General features: G+C 40.7%; 1 protein-coding gene across 2 annotated transcripts in view; it reads right to left on the minus strand.

Moving 5' to 3' along the window:
- SH3BP2 (SH3 domain binding protein 2) overlaps window positions 1-25735 on the minus strand; it is a 64400-nt gene that overhangs the window by 12545 nt on the left and 26120 nt on the right. The window contains exons 1-5 of one of the 2 annotated variants that reach the window (XM_074950156.1): window positions 12630-12804; window positions 5442-5581; window positions 4186-4288; window positions 1075-1192; window positions 450-520 (exon numbers count right to left, since the gene is read on the minus strand). In XM_074950156.1, the coding sequence (XP_074806257.1) occupies window positions 450-520; window positions 1075-1192; window positions 4186-4288; window positions 5442-5581; window positions 12630-12751 (554 nt within the window). In that variant the 5' untranslated portion in view covers window positions 12752-12804. Of the gene's footprint in view, window positions 1-449; window positions 521-1074; window positions 1193-4185; window positions 4289-5441; window positions 5582-12629; window positions 12805-25735 lie in introns of those variants that run through there. The other variant, XM_074950157.1, reaches the window with a different exon arrangement.

The raw sequence follows: 25735 nt of genomic DNA on the forward strand, positions 1-25735 counted from the left end.
ATTTTTAAGGACTTATAAAGTTGATATTTCAAGTACTCTTTATAAAAGGTTTATATTTTGTTGTACTTAACCTATGTAGTAAGAAAGTCAGACATAGTTAGGAATTACTGTACTTGCTACTGTTTAATGGTAATAAAACAAACAAAAAAATCATGTTTTGTCATCAGGTGCAAAGAATGGGAAGCAACTTTATAAACATATGGGCCCAGATTTTTAAAGGTTTTTTTTTTTTTTTTAGGTGTTACTGTGCTCAGCATCACAAGGCCAACTGATTTAGGAGCCCAACTCTCATTTTCAAAAACGATGTAGGACCTTAGGAGTCTAAATCTCCTCATTTAAACACTGACTGCAGCAATGCCTAATAAAAGCAAGGGCCTTACTCTTTACTAAGGAATTTTTGATAAAGTGCTAGAATCAAGAAAGTGACTCTAGAATTAGCAGGTGCATACCTTAAATCTGTTACAGTTTCCTTCTTGTCATGGTAGTAATCTATTTCATGCCTCAGTGAGACCATCCACTTCTAAAAGAAACAATTTCATGTAAACTTACTCTATTGCTTTTAGTAAAGAAATGTATAAAGTGTCTGCCCTCTGAAAGGCTGGAGGTGCTAGCAATTATGGATTGACTGCATAATAACATTTACTCACTCACAAGGGTGTTGCAAGTTCCTGTGCTTTGAACATATAAAGTATTAGAGCAGTCTAAAAATGTTACTTACCACTTACTGAACTTTTGCTCTACAGATCTCAAACTGCTACTTAGAAAGCCAGGTAATTTAATATTCCCATTTTATATATGGAGAAAGGATTTAACAAAGTCATTTTCCATGTTTATAAAAACTTTTATAGTGTTTATTTCTTGAACCGAAAGTCAGGATCTGAAGACATAACATGCTGTACCAATATCTGGATTAGTACAATAGCGAGAACTCAGGCTTTTCAAATGAGGCCAAGGAGTTAGGTGCCCAAATCACAGTAAGAGAATTAGGCACCCAATTTCTAAATTCCTATGAAAACATATTCATTCCCTCCCCCCGCCTTGAAATATATTCTTGGGTCATGGGAAGTTATTCACCTTTCTTTCATCTTCAGAGGAGGCAGAAAAAAACCAGGTCCTGTGCTTCTTGCTAATATGAACTAATTTGAAAGGAAACACGTTGTTTGATGTTGTCTCCTCAGCTGCCCGCATAACCCTGAGAAACAGAACAAGCAACAGTGTAAAAAGCCTAGTCAATGCAGTTATTTCTGTTGCGCAGGTAAATATAGGGTCCTAATGTTCAGCTACAAAATGGCCCTTCAAATCAACTTTGTCAAAAGGCTAAAGAAAATCTAATACCCATAGTGCCATCTGCAGTATTTATCTCATGAAAATGGAGGATGCTAGCCAAAGAGAAAGGGAGAGATCATTCACTAGCGAAATCACCAAAAAGGATACCTGCTACATTTGTAACAAACTTGTTCATTATAGATTTTTAATTTTGTTATGTTATTGTACCCCAATTTCATATCATGACAGGAGGTATTTGTGTGGTTGTGCTCCTCATTTCAGGTGTCCTCACAAGGGAAATTCACAACACTACTTTTCCATTAACATAAAGGAGAACTAATATTAACTTTAGGCCTTATTTTGCCTTTCCACTCATTTTAGTGTAAGAGAGTCCTTTTAAAATAACTGATGCTTAATGACACGTGTCATTCAGCTCCTTTGAGGAGATAGGTTAGATATAGTTGTTTCTGTTTTCCCCTCCTCACCAGGTAAGACCTTACTCTCAGGTGCACAACTCAGACCTCACATGGAAATCGCTTACAAATTCATAACAGGATTTTGGGGAGAGAAAAAGAGGTTTGCGGCTCTCAGTGCTAAGATTTTTGGTAGTCTGAAAAAATACTTGTATCCACAAAAGCCAAAAGGAACTAGGCTTATGACTACCATCACAGTTACTAGTTCATAGCTGTCATTAGGAAGTGGTTTTCAATGCTATTTTCAATGCTCTTTTCACCTCTTTTCAATGCTATTTTCCTTCTAAAGAACAGCTTTTCCTGGAGTCACTAACTCATTAGAAGACCCTGAACCAGCTGGATTTTGAACTCCAGGGAGAGATTTTCAGAAGCACTCTGCTCTCATTTAAGCAACAAAGTTAAATATATTTTTTTAAATCTGACCAACATGCAGCAGCTGCCATTAAGGACTGCTGAACACTTTAGAAAGATCTATGGCCAGATATTCAAGATTCCCTGTCTAATCCTAGGCTATAGTTTGCTGACGTGGAGTCTTCACAGAAAGGGTTAAAAATGCAACAGGAACATGTTCTCTTACTAATTAAAGACATAAGGAAGTCAGTGTAAGAAATACCCACGGTGCTTTAGGACTGGTGTTGGTGAGTCAAGTGACATCACTCTTCCTTCTGAGTCACTTGAACCCAATGCTCTTCTGTACTTTTAGACACAGGACTGTTGAACGTGAGATGTAAAACCAAGGTCTACTCAAGGACCCAGATCCTCTTTTCAGACAAGCACGTGCAACTCCCATTGATATGAATGAGAGTTGCACACATTTTCTTAGATTGTAAGCTTTTTATTCAATATTTGGGGCAGGGACAGTGTTTATGTCTGGGTTTGAACACCACCAAGCACAACATGGCCCTAATTCCTGGGACTTTTGCGGAGTGGTATAATATAAATATGTAAATCAATACATCACCCATGTCAATGACAGTTCCCATATTTCACATGAACAGAGGTGTTAAACCTATTATCATGGCCAAATTTCAACTCAGTTAACTTTATTCTGTTTATATAAATTCTCTGTGCATTTCTAATTGGATATGGTGTTTTCTGCTATCTTCCCTTAAGAGTTGTTTAGCACGGCTGTGCACTGTTGAAGAACTGTCACACATTACTAATACTTTAAGGCTGAAAATCCCCTACAAATAAGTATGAGAATGTGTATGTGGCATTAGAGTGAAGAATCAGTAGAAAAATAATAAAACTCATAGGTTTGTAGATTCCAAGGCCAGAAGGGACCACTGTGATAATCCAGTCTGACCTCCTGTATAACACAAGCCATAGAACTTCCCCAAAATAATTGCTAGAGCATATCTTGACTTCAGCGGTTATGACTAACATGGCAATGTACTCCAGATTCTGTATCCAGTTTGGTCTTGTATTGGCAGTAACTATAGTGCTGTTTTTCTAAATCAGTTTTGATTTATTAATGTGACTCTCATATATTCTGTACAGACCTATCAAATTTTGACAGTACTGTACAGCTTGAAAGAATGTGTCAATTAGATTTGTCATCACCGATTTTAAAAGCAAATATTTAATTTACATATCACATACATAGCTAGATGGGTTACAGATTTTTGCATGCATATTCTCTTGTTTTAAGGGGTGGTTTTGTATTGTTTCCTTTTAGCATGTCCTCTATAAGGAGGCAACATTGGCTGGCACTAGTTAACTCCAAAAGTATTTCTATTATTTTCTGATGATGATGAAGATAATTAGAAAACATGGAGACTGTGATAATATCTGCCAAAAACAAAAAGGCCACATCTATCAGTGTAAATCAGAAATCAAGTTGATCCTATTTGTTAGCATTTTGACAGCTTCTCTGAAGAAATGGTAAAAGGTGAAAGGAATAGGATCTTCTAGTAAGGAAAAACATCATATTACCTATTGGAGCAGAGATCTCACATTGCAATACGGTGTAACACCAACAGCAACAGTGAGAAGTCTGTCTGTATTATGGAGTTAATGTAGGTTTTCCTCCCTGAATTAAACACAGACACCAGCAGTATTACTGTAAACATCTGTAGTGAATATGTATTTATAAGAGCATGTGCCTTTGGCACATAGCCTATGTCTCTAAGGGCATTTATGTTGACAAAACAGTTTATTCAGATAACATAATGCCAACAGTTTGCAGCTTGAAAAGGCAACCCCAAGATCCCTTTCCCAGTTGCCTGATCACCATCTGATTTGTATGGAGTGAATGGAATAATCCTTAGGGAAATGTCACTGTGGGTGCATTAAATGTTCCTTAAGTAAACTATAATTAACAAAATCTGCATAACTAGAAAAAGTTACTTTTCCCTGAGTCAATGTTACTTAAAACTTAAGTAAAAGCCATGCTTTTATCATTAAACGGTGTCTGTGTATAATATAAATATTTTGTACCACTCACCTGTTATAGCCATTTAAAGAGAAAGCACCCTGTGGAGATGCAGATGTGCTAGTCTTAAAGTAGTAAATACATCCCTCATGGATAATCACAAATCTCAGTGGCCCTTGAAAGAGAAGGTGGGAGGAAAAAAATAAACTCAAAGTGAGTGAATTACTAAGCACTTTCAAACAATTCTGCCTGAATTACGCAGTTCTGGCTAGTTTAATAGATCATTATAATTGATGATTTTTTTAGCTGAATGACAAGTCACATGATACTGCAGTCAGCTCATAAGCCTATCAGAATGTAACGTGCTGTCAGTTTTCTTCATTTGAGAGACAGCTGCTCTGAAGGGGAGTGGGGAGGTACTTCAAAGGATGTAAGGCTGACCCATACCTGCATTTCTCTAGTGGAGGAAAAGCACTAGCATGAGACTGCAGCCCAAACCACATCCAAGGAACATAACCCAAAGGCCAACAATACCCGATCTCTGAAAAAAGCCACACTTTGTGACTGAAACTAAAATCAGAACTTGTTCACGCTGACTCCAAAACCAGAACTAAGCCTCCCTTGCCTTTATATAGTTAGAGAAGTTTGCAATAAAACTGAGTAGTTTAAAAAAAAATCAAATTCCAGTGTTTCTCCCTCCTATATCAAAAGCAGCAATTTCTTTCCATATCTGTTATAATGAAACTATATTTTATGTATTTCCTAGAAACAAAGAAAACACACAGCCTTGGATTTCTTACCTTAAAGGTATGTGGATTCCAGGAGCAATTACTGATATGAAAAATATGTTTACTCTAAATCTTAAGGCAGGGGGCTTGGGGGAGGTATACCTCCAGTTCAGAATAATAGATTTCATACATTCCAATCTGGACAAGAAGTTGACTAGAACTTTGTTTTGAAAATAATGGATCAAAATGTTTGAAATAAATGAGGTATTCCAAGTACACTGGAGAGAAAGTAAATTCATTTTCTCAGTCTTATTTTTGGAGGCACTGACATCCAAATCCAACAAACTAGAGGGAAGAAAGAAATGCACATCCTCACCCCACCCCCATCTAAAATTTTTAATATTCTAAAACAAGAAAGCATCGTCTTTAGATATTACGGTAAAATTAAATCCAATACGAACAAAACACATGGAAGGGCAAAGCTTCATTATAAACACAGTAACACTAATTGCCTGCCTATAATGCCTGCCTGTCACTGTCCACAAATGCAAACATTTAAAGCAACCAGATGCAGTCCAGCTAACATCCTTCCCAACTTACATTTTAAGATCTGCAGCTGGGTGCCTCCTTTTTTGTGCAGGTATCCTGACTTGGTAACCCCCCCAGGCATTGTCAGTAGGTTCTGTGCTCCAATTGCCTTCATTGGGACTGGCCAGTGCTGCTCTTCTGCAGCCATTGTTCTGCAATTTAGAATGAAAAAAGTGTTTCACATTGTATGTATATTTTGCTTTAAGAAATGAACTTTCAGAAAGGAAGCTTGTTTGGAAAACATGTTTAAGGAAATAACTAACAGTACAGCAGCCAAGTATGTGGAATAAACTAGTGTCTCAGAGATTTCAGGAAGTTTGCAATGCATAAAAAAATATGGTGCACAAAGTCCCTGTTTATTTTTGTACATATCACCAAGGTAATGACAGTGGTCCGGAGAAGAAGTTTAACTTCACGTTGTAGCAACACATCGTGAAAACATTTCCATGAAAGAAAAAAAAAAGGGGGGGGGGCAGCTCAATCTCAGTCTTTCAGAGTTATCCACTGTCTTTTGCCTAATATCCTGCTACATCCAGTAGTAACGTATACAGCCTTGCTGCCGGAAGGGTTAAGATCCACCCCCATTATTCGAAGAAGTGACATTGTGATTCAAATACAGAGTGCACCTCATTTCTTATCTATCTCAGTTCTTTGTACTGTCATAAACCGGAGTGTGTATTACATAACATTGCTTTTAGTGTCACATGCAATACAGTGAGGATATAATCAAACTCAAATTCACCCTCCCTTGATGTTTCATTTAATGACAGCCTACATTAATTATTGCTGCCACACTGCACTGAGTATCCTAGCAATTACAGCTCTTTCTGCTCTCCCTTCTTATGCAGTTTACAGGCTACAGAGTATTAGTTCCTTAATAACTAGTTTTATCAGCTTGGTTATAATCACAAAGAGACCCTTCTTTCTTCAACTGGCAATAAAAGGCATTGTGCAGGGCTTGGATAAATCCCTTAATTATCTAGTACTGAGAACACCCTCCATGAACTGAATAGAAACTTTGACCTTCACATACAATGCTGTATTATTCCCAAGGCTTGAACAGAGGACCTCAACGGGAGAGAGCAGGGCTCATGAACTGCTAAAGTTCCTCAGCTATTATTAGTTGATTTCAAGCTGTTTGTGACTTGAACAGATGTTGGACGCGGAGCAGAAAGAACTAAAAATTTAAAGGATCCTGTTTACTCCATCTTTTCCACAAAAAAATGCTAACACTGTCAATCTATAACCTAGGAACGTGCTTTCCACACATAGAATTTCACTAACTAAATTCCCTTCAGCCTAACGTGGTGACTCAAAGTACCCATTGTTAAGAGAGCAAGGAGTTTGTTTTTGCTGAATGATTCATTGCAGTAGTACAGTACATGCTTCTGTTTTCCCACGGCATGTACAGTGGGTACTTTTTTCTTTCCATACTAGTTTTCTGATTGAACAGAGCCACTAAGAATTTGGTCCATGTTTGTTTAATAAAACCATAATTATTCTGAAACGAGAGTGTGTTTGAGGTAACAGCAGTGACTCTGAAGCCATAGGCGTGAGCTGCACCACAAGTAACTAGTACCCTACTAGCTTCCTTTTCAAAACAGAGCAAGACAAAACTGCACAAGGTGCCCTAGGCCGCAAGGTTCTGAGGCACTCTGAATGGAACCAACTATCTTACCAGCTCTTGTCCCCACCCATGGCCACCTGGCTATATTTTAGATATGTATGAGGTGTCTATACCTCAGTAATGAACTCTTCCCCAGGGGACTTCCCCAATATCATTATTCCATCCACTGAGTTTCTCTGTATTCCTAATAGTCTTCCTCATTACGCTGTTCCCTCTCCGTTCTCACTGATTCTATCCCAACCTTAAACTCCCCAATCTACTCAGCTGGCTGTTCCCAGAGTCTCTTCCTCTTGCTCAGAAGATTGCCAGTCCATGCTGCTCCCTCTGTTCTCTCTCTGACCCGCCCTCCCAATACTTCCACAGAGGCCCCATCTCCCATGCACATGTCCTGCTTTCTCGGAGGCAGTGATGTATTAACTTATGGGCCAAAGCGGTGAAGCCATGCACACAAATGTCACACAGAATACTAGATTGTGGATTTGATTTGACAGGTCACAATCAACATAACCCACTCTCACCACTGAGTGACACCACCTTATGTTGCCTTGAAAAAATAGTCATTAAAAAGTTACCAGAGCAGGATCCAACCTACTTGCCAGCTCCCTGCTGTGCTGACAATGATGGGGAAAAAGCCAGTAATATTTTACTTCTCCCTCAAGAGCAATTAAACTTGCCCTGGATGAGAACGTTTTTGCGAAGTGTTATGCATTTATGCATACTTGCATTGTCTGTCTGCTAAATTCAGTGCTAGTTTTCCTAAGCAGCCTAGCGCTCAGGCATGGATGTTAGTTTTGCCCTCTATTTTTAGAAAGGGTTCGAGAGATGGAGGGCAGGGGGCTGCAATGTTTTTAGACTCAAACCCAAGACAACAGATGGAGCCATGATGGATTAACTCGACCACCACCATTAGCACACTATAGGCTCCACCAGTACAACGGGAACTCCCTCACTTGCCCCAAATACTTTCCCATTCTCACTGAAATAGTTTCTCTTCTGCACATACGCTGTATCTGCTCCACCTTCCACTGAAGCCTCTCCCCAACCCATTACCTAATCCTTAATCATAAGACAACATGTTCCACTGCACTCACAGAGATCTTTGATAAAAGCAACATGTTAATGAGCCAGAGATGCACTATGCACAGAAGCTTTAAGCTCCAAGAAACATTGAAGTTATTCCTGCAAACTGAAATCAAAACTGGGTTAAATGTTTTTTGTCTATACCGCAGAAGCTGAAAAGTAGGCATGAGGGAATGTGAGCACATTTTTCAGTTGGCTGTAGAAACCCAAATGTTGCAACACTCTAGTGTCATCATGGGAGTGATTTCCTTAAAATGAAGGGTGTGAAGGGGAAATCCAAGACTGACAATATTTTTTTTAAATGACAAACATCAGTCAAAATATACATTGAAATCATCAGAAATCAAACTGATGAAATTTCCTGAGATTTGGTTATGTTTAAAAAGGAGATTAAGTAAAAATGGAATCTTTCTATTTAACAGGATAGTGTCTCTTCTGTGTTACACTAGTATAACTGGAAAAAACTCATTGAATTTAGTGAAGTCTCACCAATGTAACTGACGAATTTCAAGCCCCATATATATCTTCATATCACAACTGCTTACTCTATTAGGGAAAAAACATATTTTTCTAATGCTACTCTTGATAATACCACAGATCCAAAAATATCTATGGAAAAGAGAGCACTAGATTCTATTCTGCCTCAGATTTCATGGACACAACTGTCAGAAAAGTTCTGGTTGAAGGATCTTTATTACTGCTGATACAGGAGAGACAAAGAACAGCTTGATTTTCAAATCCCAACTGGAGTTGGCAGTTATTGCAGTAAATCACTGTATGATTTATAATCTGAGCACATTAAGCTCTCGGATCACTAATAGACAGGGAATGCCAACTCATTTTTCAGATTATGGTTACATGTCTAAATACCTGAGACTGCAGGCCAAGACAAGAGACCCTGAGCCAGGTTCTGATCTTAGATGCGCTGCTAGCACAGATGCTCTAAGCTGACAAGAGACAGCTCTCTCATTGACTTAATTACTCCAGCCCCCATGAGTGGCAGTAGATATGTTGGCGGGAGAAGCTCTCTCACCAGCATAGCGCTGTCCACAGTGGCACTTAGATTGGTGTAATTTACATTGCTCAGGAGGGTGCCTTATTCGCACCCAAGAGACATCACTTACACTGATGTAAGCTGCATTGTGTACCTAGCCTCAATTACAGTGGTGTAAGTACACCAAGTATAACCAGGATAAGAATGGGGCCTCTTGCTGAGGCTACTCAGAAAATTTTCCCCAACTCATTCTGTGAGTTCCTTGTAACAGCAAAAAGCATTTGTTTTTAAGAAACAGATACATTCTTTTGCCTAATTTTCGTCATGCTGACCAAGCCAAGAAAACAACCCACCCTTCTCCCCTCCCAAAAAAACCCCAAAACAGAGTGGCCACTGAACACACATCCTTCCCCACCTGAAGTAGTACTGAGACTGATCCAAAGACAATCAAAGCACACCAGGAAGGGCCTTGTCCCTGTCGTACCTGGCTCCTCAGGGATTTTCTGGGACAATCCCATGTCTGTTAGGAAGACTGTGCGCTCTATAGTATGCTGGGGTGGAACACAGGAACAGTAAATTTATAGCACTATCTTCAATACTGAAGAGTTTTCTTTGAAATGCAGCACAGTGTGGTCACGTTACTCTCCAGCATACCTCAAAGCCTATTCATACTCTACCTAGAGCAAGTACTTAACACATATCGAGTGTTTCTTCTTTTGCAAAGCGACCATGAGAAATAGAGTTTGCAACATGTTTGGTAAATGAACGGAGTATTAAGGGGTTAGGTTCGCCTGAGTCTGTCTCACAGGTAATTTGAACATAGCTGTGATGGATCACTTGAGAAGTTATTTGGACAGAAAAGTATTGCTACAGTGTGTTTCTGCCAACGCTTGTGAAAGCCATAACAGCATACGTAAGAGAAGGTGACTGAGGTAAATCTTCTACTGGACCAACTTCTGTGGGTGAGAGAGAGCAGCTTTCAAGCTACACAGAGCTCTTCTTCAGGCCTGGGAAAAGTACTCAGAGTATCACAGCTAAATACAAGATGGAACAGATTGTTTAGCATAAGTAGGTAGAATACGTGCTAAGAGACCATTCCAGTTAAAGTGACCCATTAACACCTCTGCAGTCACAGGCCAAAAGGGGTGTTAACGCATCACAGATTACTGTAATAAATCATAAATCCAGTTATTTTTTAGTGTCTAACAAAATTATGAATTTAAGCTGCCAGGCACATTTTTGAAGGTGTTGTGCAGGTTTCCTTTGAGGACAAAGATTGAGAGGTCAGACATGGAGTGATTTTATAAGTGTTCACCCATGGGTGATACGGTGTTTTTGTCTTTTATCATTTTTCTGTGCGAGTTCATTCAAGAATGTAGTGATTCTCTGGTTTCACTCACCTAGTTGTCATTGGGGCATTCAGTGCACTGGATGGGCACACTACACATAGTGAGAGGTATGCCTTGGATTGATGGATCTTGAAGGGTTTGTTGGTGGTGGTATCAATCATAGTCGCAGTGGAGACATGTTTACAGGTTTTGCATCTGTTGTTATGGCAGGGTCTGGTGCTACTTTGAATTGGTGGGTCCTGTGGGGAGCTTGCTTCTGATAATGAGCCCCCTTTTTTGTCCTGCGACTACAGGGACATTAATAGGCCCCTTCACCTTGAATGGTCCCTTAAATAATTGCTAACAACTTCTGCTCAACAATCTGTTCCATCTTATATTTAGCTGTGACACTCCGAGTACCTTTCCCAGCCCTGAAGAAGAGCTCTGTGTCAGCTCGAAAGCTTATCTTTTTCACCAACAGAAGCTGGTTCAATATATTACCTCACACACCCTGTCTCTCTAATACCCGGAGACCAACACAGCTACAACAGCACTGCAAACAACGGCATACGGACATCTGAAGGCAGATGCCATTCACGTTATATTGTCCTCTTGGTAATACCACTTCAACATGAGGTTGCAGAGAGGTCCTCAATCTTGGTATAATGGCCTTTGGTTACTGAAACTCATCAACTGCAGAAAAGTTGCAGATTTCTGTGGCAGATGGGGTACTTAAATCAAGTTTCTAAATCTTATCGAGAAATGAAATCTTATTCCTACCCATTCCTCCATTAATCTCTTGAGCACATAGGGTATATATAGCAGCTAGATTCAGTTATGCATTTAGATTTACATAAAAAGAACCCAAACTAATGTAATTTTGCCCTCAAAATCTGGAGTGTATTGTAGAACAACAACAGACCCTTTTGGCCCTAAAATCAATTAACCTAAAAATATGTGAATGTTGCAAAGACATCCAGCCTAAATTAAAGCAAATACAGATTAACAGATAAGGACTTCACCCTGCATGGCACGACATGCCCCAACTCCCACTGAATTCAACTGGAAATGAGGCAACTTGGTATCTTGCAGTTACTGCTCAGCATCTTGCAGGATTCAGGCCTAAAAACCACATTACTTTTATCTTTGAGTTTTCACCAACCCGAGGTTATATTGGATGTCTTAGCTTTCCATGATACTATTTACACCCTGTGTTGTTAAACACTGGGGATCAATTTGGTCAGCAAATGAAAAAGAGCCTCTCAAATTTACAGCACAAAACATTAAATCTGATGTTCAATTTGTCAGAAGTGTCTCAGGATACTATATTTGAGAATTATAAAAAGTGCCATAATTTCACATGTACTGTAGCTTTTCATCTTTAAGTCCCATCTTGACAATACACCCATGAAAAGTGAGATCTCAGCTGGGAAGCTTTTGAACCTACAAATAATACAACAAAAGGAATGGTGCAGTAAATAAAGATAGAAGGAAAGACAATTGAGAATTCCATCTTTCACAGGTGGCCTAGTCAAGAGAGAGACAACACTATACACGTAGCCAGGCTGCAAAGAGCATGGTTACTGAGGAAAGGAAAAAAAACAGCATATTCTCAGCATGTCAGAACAAAACTCTACCATTTCAGCTTCAGCTAGCCACACATTTACTTTCTGTTCCTAAAACTGGATTTTCTAACCTTGCAGAGATCTCAGGTGCTCTTCCACTAGAAAAATCCATTTCACACTGAAACATCTAATAAAAATCAGATACGCAACATAATTTAATTTTCTCAGGTTAATCCTTTTCCTGCCTCCGTTCTCAGCAACAGTTCTGTCAGAAAGGATAATTACCGATACTGGCAATGCTGTGGAAGTCCAGTCAGTATTATGGGAAGAGAGAGACTGGGGACTGAATCCCACTGCAAAGCATTCAATTATGAACAAGTTTAATGTGCACATAGTGTCTTCACTGGCTTTTAATTTCATGGAAGTGCGTTCCTTCCCCGTTCCCCCTGACCCCCACTTTTTTTTTAAATGAAGACTGATTCATTCTTAATCCACATAGAAGAGTCAAGAACAAAAGAGGATTCTTTTCTTTTTTCTTATTAGTTTACTCTTTATGTAGGTAAAAGGAGAAGAGCATAGATTAACAAACCACAAACTCATACTAACCTGATGACAAGATCTGACTGGCACACAGCTTTCTTACTGAACGTGGCACTGAACGAGCTTTTCCTTTGTACAGATGAAGCCATTAGCCATTTATAATCCGCCTCAGGTAAGAAAGTTAGCATCTCCCCCCGTAGTGTGCACCTATTGATTAAATATCTGTGTCACGGTTGCTGCTGCAGCTTCAGGTTTCATATTAAAAAAGCGAGGAAAAAAACCATGCCCTGACCCTTCCAGGCAGTGCAGTAGGGTCAAATGGGACGCCTCAGCAATGGGTTGCTTCCTTTTTTGTTGGTTGTGTGTGTGTTGCTTCCTGTTCCTGGGGTCATTGGGCAGCATTATCTCTATCAGAATTTCCTGATACACCAGAGAGGTAGTAAAACGAAACTTACAAAAATCTCAACCTGTGGCAGACAGCTAGCCAAAAAGGGAGAGAATTTTCCATTACAGCTAGTTTGGTACTTTTTTCATGAGGAAATGGAGGATTAAAAAAGAGGAAGTTTTGGGGGTGTGTGGCTCTGTGCTTGAATTTACACTCAAGTGGAAGCCTGGTTCAGAATGATTGCTTAGTGCTTAAGAAGAGAAGCAAATGTTTCAGATGTTGGTGGTTTATAATAATGGAATGGATTAAATATTTATCTCTAATGTTACCCAAAGCAACCTGAGGTTGCCCTTTTTCTTTCAACCAAAGGAACTAAAGACAGCCACCTTGTTAAATACTCACAAAACTGATACAGAAAGTTCACCCTCTATGAAAGCAGGAATATCTTAAGTACTGTCAGCATGCTTCACCTTACACAAAGCATAAGGGAAGACAAAACCCTTCCCTAAGGCGCTTGTAACGTAAAGGCAAAATTCTACAATCGAAGGGCCATCAGATGATGATGATATATAAAATACCACTATTTTATACTGTTATAGCCCCTTCAACTGAGGGTCTTAAATTATAAAGATGCAAAAAATTCACATGCCCTACTGATGTCAGTGGGAATTAATCAGGCTGAATTAAGCAACACTACAGGATAGAAAGCACAGTAAAGCCACATAATACAATAGATGACTAGCACAGTTCAGAGTGGTGGGGACAAGACATTTTTTAAAGAGGGATGCTGTATACTGAAAACTTATTTTGGTGGATCAGCACCAACGGGCTTCAAGGAAGATGTGTGTTTTAAGAATATACGAGTCCGGGTCTCAAAAGGGAAGGGGAGAGGTTCCAAGCACAAGGAACAATATGGAAAAAGGAGAAGGCTACAAATGGTATGGTTAGGTGCATGGCTTAAGGAGAACAAAAGCTGTAGGAGAAGGATGAAATAATCTAGGTTGAGATACAGATAGCGGTGGTATTGGGTAGGAAAGCAGTTCTCAACCTTTTCCATACCAGGACACCCCCGAAGTCCTCCTTCCACCTTGCCTGGACCCCTCCCCTCACTTAGTAATAAGGAATAGGCAAGGGTGGCTGAAAGTACCTGAAACCTCTACACAATCCCAAGGTTGAGTACCACTGGGACAGAGCCCTGAAGGCGAGTTATTAACGTCTCTACACTTAGCCACAAATGTTAACAAAACCTCACGGTGGGAGCAGTGCTCCCGCTAATTTTTTATGTCCGTGTGCAGAATGAATTTTGTTATGTGCACCAATATGGAGGTGATGTGTGACACATTACCTTCATGTTGGTGCACACAACAAAATTTGTGTGGTGAGGGTTGGGCCGAGGGGTTCGGAGTGTGGGAGGGGGCTCAGGGCTGGGGCAGAGGGTTGGGGTGCAGGGGATGAGGAGTTTGGGGTACAGGCTGTCCCTGGTCTGCGTTGGGGGGAGAGGAGTCGCCCCCCCCAAGCCCTCTCTTACTGCAGGAGCTTGGGGCTGGGGGAGAGGTGCCTCTCCCCGACTGCAGCAGCTCCAGCGGGGCTGGGCCGGGCCGGGCCGAGCCGAGGGATGGGCTCCTCTCCCCTGGCCGCAGCAAGTCCGAGACTGGTCTGTGCTAGGGCCAGCAGGGAGGGGCACCTCTCCCCACAGCAGGGCTTAATAGGCAGCTGTGCGACCACATGGCCGCACAGCTTAGAGAGAACTTAAGAGTGGGAGGTAGGTGGGTATGCATGACATTATCCAGGGTACAATCTGGACTGATGAACAGCTGTTCCCCCTCAGTTCTACCACCTTTTACACTGTGCCAGTGCCTTTTACACTGCTTTGCTGTGAGAGTCACCACTCCTGATCTGCTCACACACAACCTCCAGCAAGTAAGTTACCCCCATTTATATTATATAAATAGCCAGCCACTTATGAATTACACTGCAGAGACACACCAGCAAATTCCCCGGCCCAGACTTTACCCCAGAAATGTATGTCTTGTACTGCCCAGCTCTCTCCTGGACAATACAAGCTCATATAATGCCCCTTGTTTTATTAATAGAAAATGATACGCACAAATCCTGTTATCCCAAATGGAGTTTCCCAAGCACCTGAATCCAAATATACTGATTTAGATAAAGCAATAAAACAAGTTTATTAACTACAAAAGATAGATTTTAAGTAGGGCTGTCAATTAATTGCAGTTAAGTCACAATTAACTCAAAAAAATTAATCACAATTTATCAGTTTTAATCAGACAGTTAAACAATAGAATACCAACTGAAATTTATTAAATATTTTGGATATTTTTCTACATTTTCATATTGTGACAAAAGTTCCTCCTCTGCCTTGGTGAGGACCCAATGTGCTTATTGGCGGATTTTCTCGCCTCAGAGGTTCAGAGCAGCCCTCAGTTTGGCCACTTTTGTGACTCAAATCTGCCGTTCACTCAGTTAGCCTCATCACTGGCCAGCATGGGGAAAGGAAGAAGAACAATCCCCACAGTCTCTGATGATCCACCTAGTGGTTTGGAGAACAGGCCAGAGACCTTCCCCTCTGGTGGAACCCACAGTCCAGTTCAACTCCTTCAGTACCGAGTTGGGGGGAACCCGGGCCCGCCCTCTACTCCAGGTTCCAGCCCAGGGTCCTGTGGCTCGCAGCTGTCTACAGTGGCTCCTGTAACAACTGCGTGACAGCTACAACTCCCTGGGCTACTTCCCCATGGCCTCCTCCCAACACCTTCTTTAGTCTCACCACAAGACCTTCCTCCTGATGTCTGATAATGCTTGTACTCCTCAGTCTTCCAGTAGTACGCCTTCTCACTCTCAGCTTCTTGCGCCTCTTGCTCCCAGCTCCTCGCACACTACAAACTGAAGTGAGCTCCTTTTTAAAACCCAGGTGCCCTGATTAGCCTGCCTTAATTGATTCTAGCAGCTTCTTGATTGGCTGCAGGTGTTCTAATCAGCCTGTCTGCCTTAATTGTTTCCAGAAAGTTCCTGATTGTCCTGGAACCTTCCCTGTTACCTTACCAAGGGAAAAGGGACCTACTTAACCTGGGGCTAATATATCTGCCTTCTATCACTCTCTTGTACCCATCTGGCCCAACCCTGTCACAATATATATTGTATTCTGTGTTGTAACTGAAATCAAAGCGTATATTATTTTTATTACAAATATTTACACTGTAAAATAAACAAAAGAAATAATATTTTTCAATTCGCCTCATACAAGTACTATAGTACAATCTCTTTGTCGTGAAAGTACAACTTACAAATGTAGATTTTTCCTTACATAACTGTACTCAAAAACAAAACAATGTAAAACTTCAGAGCCTACAAATCCACTCAGTCCTACTTCTTGTTCAGCCAATCACTAAGACAAACAAGTTTGTTTACATTTACAGGAGATAGTGCTGCCCTCTTCTTATTTACAATTTCAACAGTAAGTGAGAACATGCATTGCATGGTACTTTTATAGCCGGCATTGCAAGGTATTTACATGCCAGATATGCTAAACATTCGTATGCCCCTTCATGCTTCGGCCATCATTCCAAAGGACATGCTTCCATGCTGATGATGCTTTTTAAAAAAATAATGTGTTAATAAATTTGTGACTTAACTCCTTGGGGGAGAATTGTATGTCCCCTGCTCTGTTTTACCCGCACTCTGCCATATATTTCATTTTATAGCAGTCTCAGATGATGACCCAGCACATGTTGTTCATTTTAAGAACACTTTCACTGCCGATTTGACAAAACACAAAGCAGGAACCAATGTGAGATTTCTAAAGATAGCTACAACAGTTGATGCAAGGTTTAAGAATCTGAAGTGCCTTCCAAAATCTGAGAGGGACAAGATCTGCAGCGTGCTTTCAGAAGTCTTAAAAGAGCAACCCCTGATGCAGAAACTACAGAACCTGAACCACCAAAAAAGAAAATTGACCTTCTGCTGGTGATATCTGACTCAGATAATGAAAAGGAGTATGCGTGGGTCCACACTGCTTGGGATTGTTATTGAGCAGAACCCATAAGCATGGACGCATGTCCCCTGGAATGGTGGTTGAAGAATGAAGGGACATATGAATCTTTAGCGCATCTGGCATATAAGTATCTTGGGATGCCAGCTACAACAGTGCCACAAGAACACCTGTTCTCACTTTCAGGTGACATTGTAAACAAGAAGCGGGCAGCATTATCTCTTGCAAATGTAAACAAACTTGTTTGTGTGAGTGACTCGCTGAACAAGAAGTAGGACTGAGTGGACTTGCAGGCTCTAAAATTTTACATTGTTTTATTTTTGAATGCAGTTTTTTTGTACATAACTCTACATTTCCAAATTCAGTTTTCATGACAAAGAGATTGCACTACAGTACTTGTATTAGGTGAATTGAAAACTTCTATTTCTTTTGTTTTTTTACAGTGCAAATACTTGTAATCAAAAATTAATATAAAGTGAGCACTGTACACCTTGTATTCTGTGTTGTAATTGACATCAATATATTTGAAAATGTAGAAAACATCCAAAAATATTTAAATAAATGGTATTCTATTATTAACAGTGCAATTAATCACAATTTTTTATCGCGCAGTTAATCGCGATTAATTTTTTTAATTGCTTGACAGCCCTAATTTTAAGTCATAACAAGTAATGAGGCATAAAAGTCAGAATTGGTTACAAGAAAATAAAATGCAACTAATATGTAATTTAACAAGCTAAGTGAACTTAAAGCAAAGTTCTCTCTCACTACATGTTACAGCAGTCTTACTGACAATTCCTTTCAGTCAGAATCTCTCTCCCATTCCAAAGCTGTTTCCTTTGTTCTTCAGATGTTGTGGATGCCGTGGGTAAAGAGAAAGGGAGGAATGATTTAGGGTGCTCCCTCTCTCATCTTATAGATTCTCGAAGAAGAGAAAACATCTCTAGCTGAGGTTCAAGAGAGAGAAAGTCTGTGTGACGGGAACCTACAGCTGTTATTTTGCCAAGAAAAAGATTTTTACTCACATCCTCTTTCCTGCCAAAGGATGGCCACTTAACCAGATGATGGTCCATTTGATTTTGCTGACACCTGGCAGAGGCACGGGCTAGCTTTTTGTCTCTGGGGAACTGGTTTGTGGCTGCTCCTCCCATACTTGGAACATGTCCAATAATAACACACAGAGGAATTCTATAACTTTACATGCAAAGTTGCTCCACATTTTACTAGGACAATAATGATCAGCAAATTATGAGTTTTCATATACATCTCACAACGCGTACTTTGTACAAAAGTTATCAGTCTTGTAACAGGGCTGTACATAGGGGTACAGACTGTCACAGTAAGTAACCCCATTTTACAGATCAGGTGCTTGAGGCATAGAGGTTATTTGCTCAAAGCTACATCGGGAGTCAGTGACATAGACAAGACTAAAGCTCTGTATTTCCGGAGTAGTAATCACTTGCTCTAACCACTATACTGCACCATATTACTCTACATACAATACAAGGTAGATCCCAGTTTAAACCTCCTCCAAACAACAGGATGATAAAGCTAAGGACGGAATCTCCACATCTCTCCAACATCTCCTCACCAACTCCAAATCAGAGTGGATATAAGCAGGGTGGATTATTTAAAACCACCAATTTAAATTATGATATAAATCAGCTAATAGGAAACCTTGATTTAAACCATCAGTTTTAATCATGTATTGCACTCGTACATTTTAGTTATTTTTCTTAAGAGGTTATTCTTATTGGTTGGTAACCATTAAAACATGTGGATTTGCAACAAAATATAGCCTTTACACTAAATTTGGTACTTCTTTTTGATGACTAGGAAGATACACTATAGCAGCTGTGGCCAAACTGTGGCTCGTGAGCCACATGTGGCTCTTTTACAGTTAAAGTGCGGCTCCCAGAACCCCCCCATGCACACCTATAAGACTGGAGCTTGAGGCTTCTGACCTGCAGCAGCGGGGTGGGACTAGGGACTTCTGCCCTGCGGTGAGGTGGTGGGACTAGGGGTTCTGCCCTGCAGGGAGGGGGGGTCTAACGGCTTTAGCCTAGTGGGGATGGGAGGCATTGGGGCAGAAGCCCCGCACCCCGGCAGGTGTTGCCCCGCGGAGCAGGTTGTGCGTTTCTTGCTGCTCTCAAACTTCTGAAGATTATTGTATGCGGCTTGGAGGGTCAGTAAATTTGGTCACTCCTGCACTGTAACTATACACAATTAAACAATTATATAGTGTAACTTAAATTTTTTTATTATGTTAGCAAAATGGTGCATAATGCAGTACATATTTACTAGGTGGTGATTACTTTTTTACTTGCTATTTGCATCAAGCGCTATTTACTTTCAATTTGAATTTCCATTAAAAATGCAAAGAAACAGTATTTTAAATTATTTTATTAAATAAAACTACCTTAAAAATGCTGGATACATGTGCTTTGATAAACAATGGATTAATCTAAAAAAGAAGTATTATCTATAGTTAGTGAGGAGAACCGATTTTTTCTGGTTACTATGTCTTTCAAGATTTTAGAAATAGTAAATCCTGTCACATCTAGGTTTTATTCATTGCTTGGAAGAGGAAAACAAGCTTTCCTGCTTTTTTAATTCCCAGTTGGTTTCTTAACTTTGAATAAACTAATCATTGAAATTAACTAATTGAATAAACTGAAATAAAGAAAATATTCACTGTGCACCTGCAGAAGAGGCTACTGCTGACGCAAGCTGGTTTTGCACTTCAACACATTCTGATTCCAGGTACTTCAACAGTGACTTCCACCAGTACAGGAGTTTGACTTTCTTTAAAACTTGGCAGCAAACATGTGCTGCTTAACATTTTGTGTATTTAATTTAAATGATTTTAATCGATAGTAAGCTTAGGCCTTAACATAAGTAGTCAATTTCAAATTTAGTTTTAAGTAAGTTTATTTTTTTAAAATAAATCTGGATTTAATTTAAATAAAATACAATTTAAATAAAAAAAACCCAAGTTATTTTAAAACAATCAGTTTTTATCAATCTTAGATGCAAGTGACTTCCTCTTTCCTCCCAAGCTCTCTACATCACCACTGATATACCATCAGCAGGCTCCTTTAACCCAGGATCAACACTTCTGTGCCACACTTCTCCATCTCCTTTCTCTGCAGCCCACATCCAGGCTGCTACCAAACCCTGTCATTTAATTCTCTATATCAGTGGTTTTCAAACTGTGGGTTGCAACCTAGTACTGGGTTGCGGAATGTAAGGCACAGGGTCATGACAGCTTTGGTAGCACCACCGACCAGGCCATTAAAAGTCCCGTCAGCGGTGCTGTCCGGCTAAGGCTGTTCCAACACCATGCTGCACCTCCAGAAATGGCCAGCAGCAGGTCCGACTCCTAGGCGAGGGGACCACAGGGCTCCATGCGCTGCCCTCACCCCGAGCACCAGCTCCAAACTCCCACTGGCCGGGAACCAGCCAATGTGAGCTAGGGGGGCAATGCCTGCAGGCGAGAGCCATGCGGAGTAACTTGCGTACCTCCACCTAGGAGCCAGACCTGCTGCTGGCCACTTCTGTCCCTTCCTTTCCACCTCTTAGGGGCAAGTGCAAGAGCCTATCTCAGTTGACTCCTACCTTTGCTACTACAACATGCTGGTCTCCGGTGTTCACATTCCCACCTCAATCCCCTCTCATTTATCCAGAGCATATTCCTTTAGCAACTACTTGGTTCACATTATTTCTCTCTTGAATTCCACACCGGCCTCCTTCCACACTCAAGGCAGACAGATACATAGTGCCAAAAGGATTTATCATTTCAAATTCCAAGAGCCCCTTTGGAATTTTCTGGCTGATTTTCAATTCTGTGGAGATACTCATAGGGAGGGAAATGCAGTGAAAACTGAAACTGTTTCCTGTAGAAGGCATTGGGGTTAGAGTGAGAAACTAGGTAAGAATGCTTACACAGTTCCCGATTCTGGAGAAGATGCAGTTTGAACGTGTGTCATTTCCCAGCACAGGAATAATCAGAAACACTGTGCCTTTTAGAACCATAAATGGGAAGGCTGATAAAAGTTAAACCTTCTTGAAACAGATTAACAAGGGAAGAGTCAAACTTGGCAACTTTAGGAATGTAACAGTACCCCAGTGAAACAGACAGGGAGTACTTTTACATACATCCTTCTGCACAAAGAGTAAAATTCACCCCCACAAAGAAGGCCAGCACAAGGCCTAAACACCACTAAGACTCAGTCCTTCAGTGTAGGACTCCAAGGGCTCATAGGCTTCATGCTGGCTCTGCACAGGGGAGAATTTCACCCAGAAGGATTAACTACAATTTTACCCCTTTAGTACTACAAGATTTCAATCAGGGAATTAGACTGCAGACAGAATATCACAAACCAAGGGCTTGTCTACATTACCAAGTTTTGTTGACAAAACTTATGTCGACACCGAACAATGGACAAAACAAAAATGGCCAAAGGGCGTTCACACTTGCTCCCTCTGTCGACAGATCATGTCCACATTGGGAAAACCATTATCGACTGTGTGAGCAATGCACCGTGGGTATGTAAGGAAGATGTGGGAAGGAAGACCTGATTGCTGCGCGAGTTCTCCCACAGCCCCCTCAGCTGCCGAGAGCAGCACCATGAGCAGCTCTGTGAGCTCTCCGTGCTGAGGAATGGCAAAGTGGCATAGCAGTCTGCCTGCTGCCGTGTTCCTAATGCCGGGCAGAACAGGAGCATTCCAATGGTTTGCTCTTTCTTTGTTCCCCAAACGGAGCAGCGCTCAAATACTTCCAGGAGCTTTGAAAGGGGAGGGGCACATGCCTGCGGGGCAGCAGAGATCAAAACACTGAGCAGGGCAATTAGGGCAGGCATTGTGGGCTACTGGAGGAAGCCAGTTCTGTCGACAAAACAATCAGCAGTGTCTACACTGGCTTGTTGTCGACAGTAAAGGGAGGGGAAAAGACAAAAGTCTCTCGTATGGGTGGAAGTTTTTTGTCACTAACACTGGGCGTTTTTCGTGACAAAAGTCCCATTGTAGTGTGTTCGCTCTTGCATACAGTTTTTGGTGACAAAACTTGGTAGTGTAGACAAGGCCCAAGTGGCATTTGAATTTCATGCCAGCAGAAATGTGGAATTTGGATCCTTCCCTGATTCTTCTGAGTTCCTCACTCTCTACCTTTCCCAGTCAAAACCTGTTCTTCCTCTACCTTAGGTGCATGCAAACAAGAGCAATGAGATATACATCCCTAACACTGTGCTGCCCTGCTGGCGTTCGTTCTCTAGTCCAGATGCAGCACCGTGCTGAGCAGGCTCTGCAGTGCCGCAAGCAGTTTCCTCTTGCTGACCAGTTTACAGGAAGCACTGTGTGTGGCCAAGAGCAGACCGTAAGCAGCCCTGCAACAGGCCACACAGGCGAATGAGCAAAGCAGCAAGAAACGAAAATACCACTTTTTTCTTTATAAAGTGCTAATTTCTCCAGGCCCCAGGAAAAAGTCAGCTGCCTGAATGAATACCGCAGAGTATCTTTAATAACCTTGCTACGTGTCTGTATTGACCTTACACTGTAGACTTGGGGAGAGAGAGAGAGATGTAAAATAAAACAAGGGATTAAATTCCCTCTTGCTATAAGTCTGCTGGCTTCAGTGATCTTACATCAGGACTGGATCTGTCCCAGTAATTTACAGTATGACACCAGTGAAATCTAAAAGTGATCTGAAACTTGTACATTCCCAGAAATCCAAACCTTAAAATGGAGTTTGGCCATTTCAGTCACGGTAAACGGTAGAAAGCACATCATAATCATATTGATAGATGTCTCATCTGACAATGCACTCTGCAAGTGCAGTTCCTATTACAGCCAATGGGATTTGCTCATGTGAATTCCACTTGTGCAGTTTATTTGTTCAGATTTACTTCTGTTAGCCCCATCAGAGTTTTCTAGATGCTTTGCAGAGTGAAAATCATATCAACAATTAAAAACAGAAAATAAGGTCTCCTGCAAAACTTTCCCCAACCCAAATGAGCTCCAATCCCTTCACCCCAAACAAAGCCCCAATCCGTCATTCCCCCACTCCCCTTAGCCAGAAAAAAGCCTGAGGAAACCCGTCAGTCTTGTAGAGGATGCAGCAACAATAACTTTGAAGACACACTACGTCAATTAAAAATAGAAAAAAAGTCAGGTCTGTCTCTCAGCTTAGAGTCTCTACCTCCCCTCTACCCGAGCTATGAACAAACTTCAGCAGAGTGTGTGCTTGGAACCTCTACGAAGCAAGACAGCACTAACTAGCTGTAGACATGACCATGACGCAGATGAAGATCCATATATCAAGTGGAAAAGGAAGAAAACTAATTTTAATGGAGCTGAACTGATTCACAGATCAACCTCACCCAAAGCTTTTCACAATTAAATTAATCTTCACAATAAGAGAAACAGAAGTATCACAGTACTGCAACTCGGCAGACCACCACTGCACTCTAACAGGTTGTCATGCATCAGCGGGATCTGGACAAGTATTTAAGAGCTTGTATACCTGGGAAAGCTATTCTATAAAAACCTAAGGTGTGCATTTAAACTGATACACCAGTATAACTCCTTGTGTAGGCACTCTTATAAGACTGGTGGGGGGTTTATCGTATGTCATATTGGAAGGGGTTTAAGCTACGCCAAAAAACCCCACTCTTATACCACAATAAGAGTGTCCACACAGGGTGTCATACCAGGAAAACTATAGCAATATAACTATATTGGTATAATTATACCAGTAAAACTTTCCCACATAGATAAGTCCTTAAAAAAGTAGACTTCAGAAAGCTTGATGCCCTCCCTCCCCCAAATCCTCAGTGTACTATATTTGTTTCTAAGACCCCAGGAAAACCTTATCTATATTCCAACACTGCTTTTAGAAAAAATAATCTTGGGACATACATCTGCTGTTGAGTCTCTCTCTTCATCATGTTAGGGAGCACAGTGAGCAACAAGTGTCTCTCACAGTGCTCCGTTATAAAGCCCAAGTAACCAATTGGAGAATAAGAGACAAGAGTCACTATGCAGAATTAGAGTACTTGTGGCACCTTCAGCCCACGAAAGCTTGTGCTCAAATAGATTTGTTAGTCTCTAAGGTGCCACAAGTACTCCTGTTCTTTTTGAGGATACAGACTAACACGGCTGCTACTCTGAAACCTGTCATGTAGAATTATATACAGTTAGGAACATTCCTTAACCTAAGAGAGGCTTATCTTTAATTCACTGGCAAAAAGTTCTTTAACTTGAGACCCTTAATTCTAAGGCAAAGGAGTTCTTACCCCAAACATTTTAGCCCCTCATCTTAAAGCATAATTTCTTTGGAATCTTGAGGTCCCCTTAGCTAATCAAGATTTCCATCTGTTCCCATTCACACGTGTCTGACCCTAGTTCAAGCTTTTACCCCCTGTAACTACTTCTCTGTTATATGTCCCTCCTTATAAACATGGCTGTTAATTAAAGGGCTAATTGAAATCATTATGAAGTGATTTTAGGGTGACACACACATTTAGCAAATAAAGACATTTAAAATCATGTAGGTGAATGACGTTGCAGCTTGCAGCCACCAATGCCCTATTTCTCCATAGCCCACAGACAGTGAGTGCACTGCAGATGGCTGCAATGGGAGTTTCCTCAAACACAGGGGGTGGTTTTTGGCTAGAGTTCTCAGCTCTGACTGTAACATGCTATCACTGAAGCATTTCAACTAGTAGGCTAGCTTGTGATGAACTGTTTACAATTATAGGTTGTGGGTAACACAGATGATCTCATCTATGAACTGTGCTCAGACCGTACAATTAAGCTGTCAGCTTTAATAAACAGAACAGTTTGAGAGGGGTAGCCATGTTAGTCTGTATCCACAAAAAGAACGAGGAGTCCGGTGGCACCTTAAAAACTAACATTTATTTGGGCATAAACTTTTGTGGGGAAGTGGGGTTTTTTTACCCACGAAAGCTTATGCCCAAATAAACCTGTTAGTCTTTAAGGTGCCACCGGACTCCTTGTTGTTTTTGCAGAACAGTTTGAGAGATCTGAACTGAAAACTTGAAAATAAATGGGCTTTAAAAGATCCATTATTACTTCAGGAGTTCCAAAGTTTAAAAGCAATAGATACGGAGCTGAGTGAGCAGGAAGAACAGTTATACTGGTTTTTGCTTAGAGAGTGATATTTTAGCTAATACTTTTATTTGTATAAGTCTGCAACACATGCAAAAATTCTAGCTTGCCTTGTTGCTTATGGACAACTGAGTAGCAAGCAGCTGAAACTCCTTTCTTATCATTGAGACTCTAGTCTGCCCATTCTATCAATAAAACAGAGAACTTACCTGGCTTTTATTGCCTATTTTACTTAATACATAAAAAAACAAAACAAAAAAAACCTATCATAACTCCCACAGCAAACCTACATTAATGTCATGCGAACTTTACACAAAGATTCAGAAAATGCAGAAATGATGGCTCTAAAATCAACAGTAGCTCAGCTACACTCCACATCCCACATATTTTAGGACCTACTGCTGGTCATAAAATCTATTTAACCAGGAAAAAAAGGAACCCCAGTTAATACAAGTGTGCAGTGAGGCAGAGTTACTGTTGGAACCTATTTTTTCTAATTCCTAATGGAAAGATTTTTTTTTGGTTTGGTATATTTAAGGAAATCTTGGAATTTGCAGATCATCAGAGTGCAGCAAAAATTGCAAAGAAACCAAAACACTGTGGGATCCATGCTTACTTTTGTGTTTACTATTTTCTAGCTGTTCCTGATGCTAA

This window comes from Natator depressus, chromosome 4 (genome assembly GCF_965152275.1).
Source record: "Natator depressus isolate rNatDep1 chromosome 4, rNatDep2.hap1, whole genome shotgun sequence".
Taxonomy (NCBI): Eukaryota; Metazoa; Chordata; order Testudines; family Cheloniidae; genus Natator; species Natator depressus.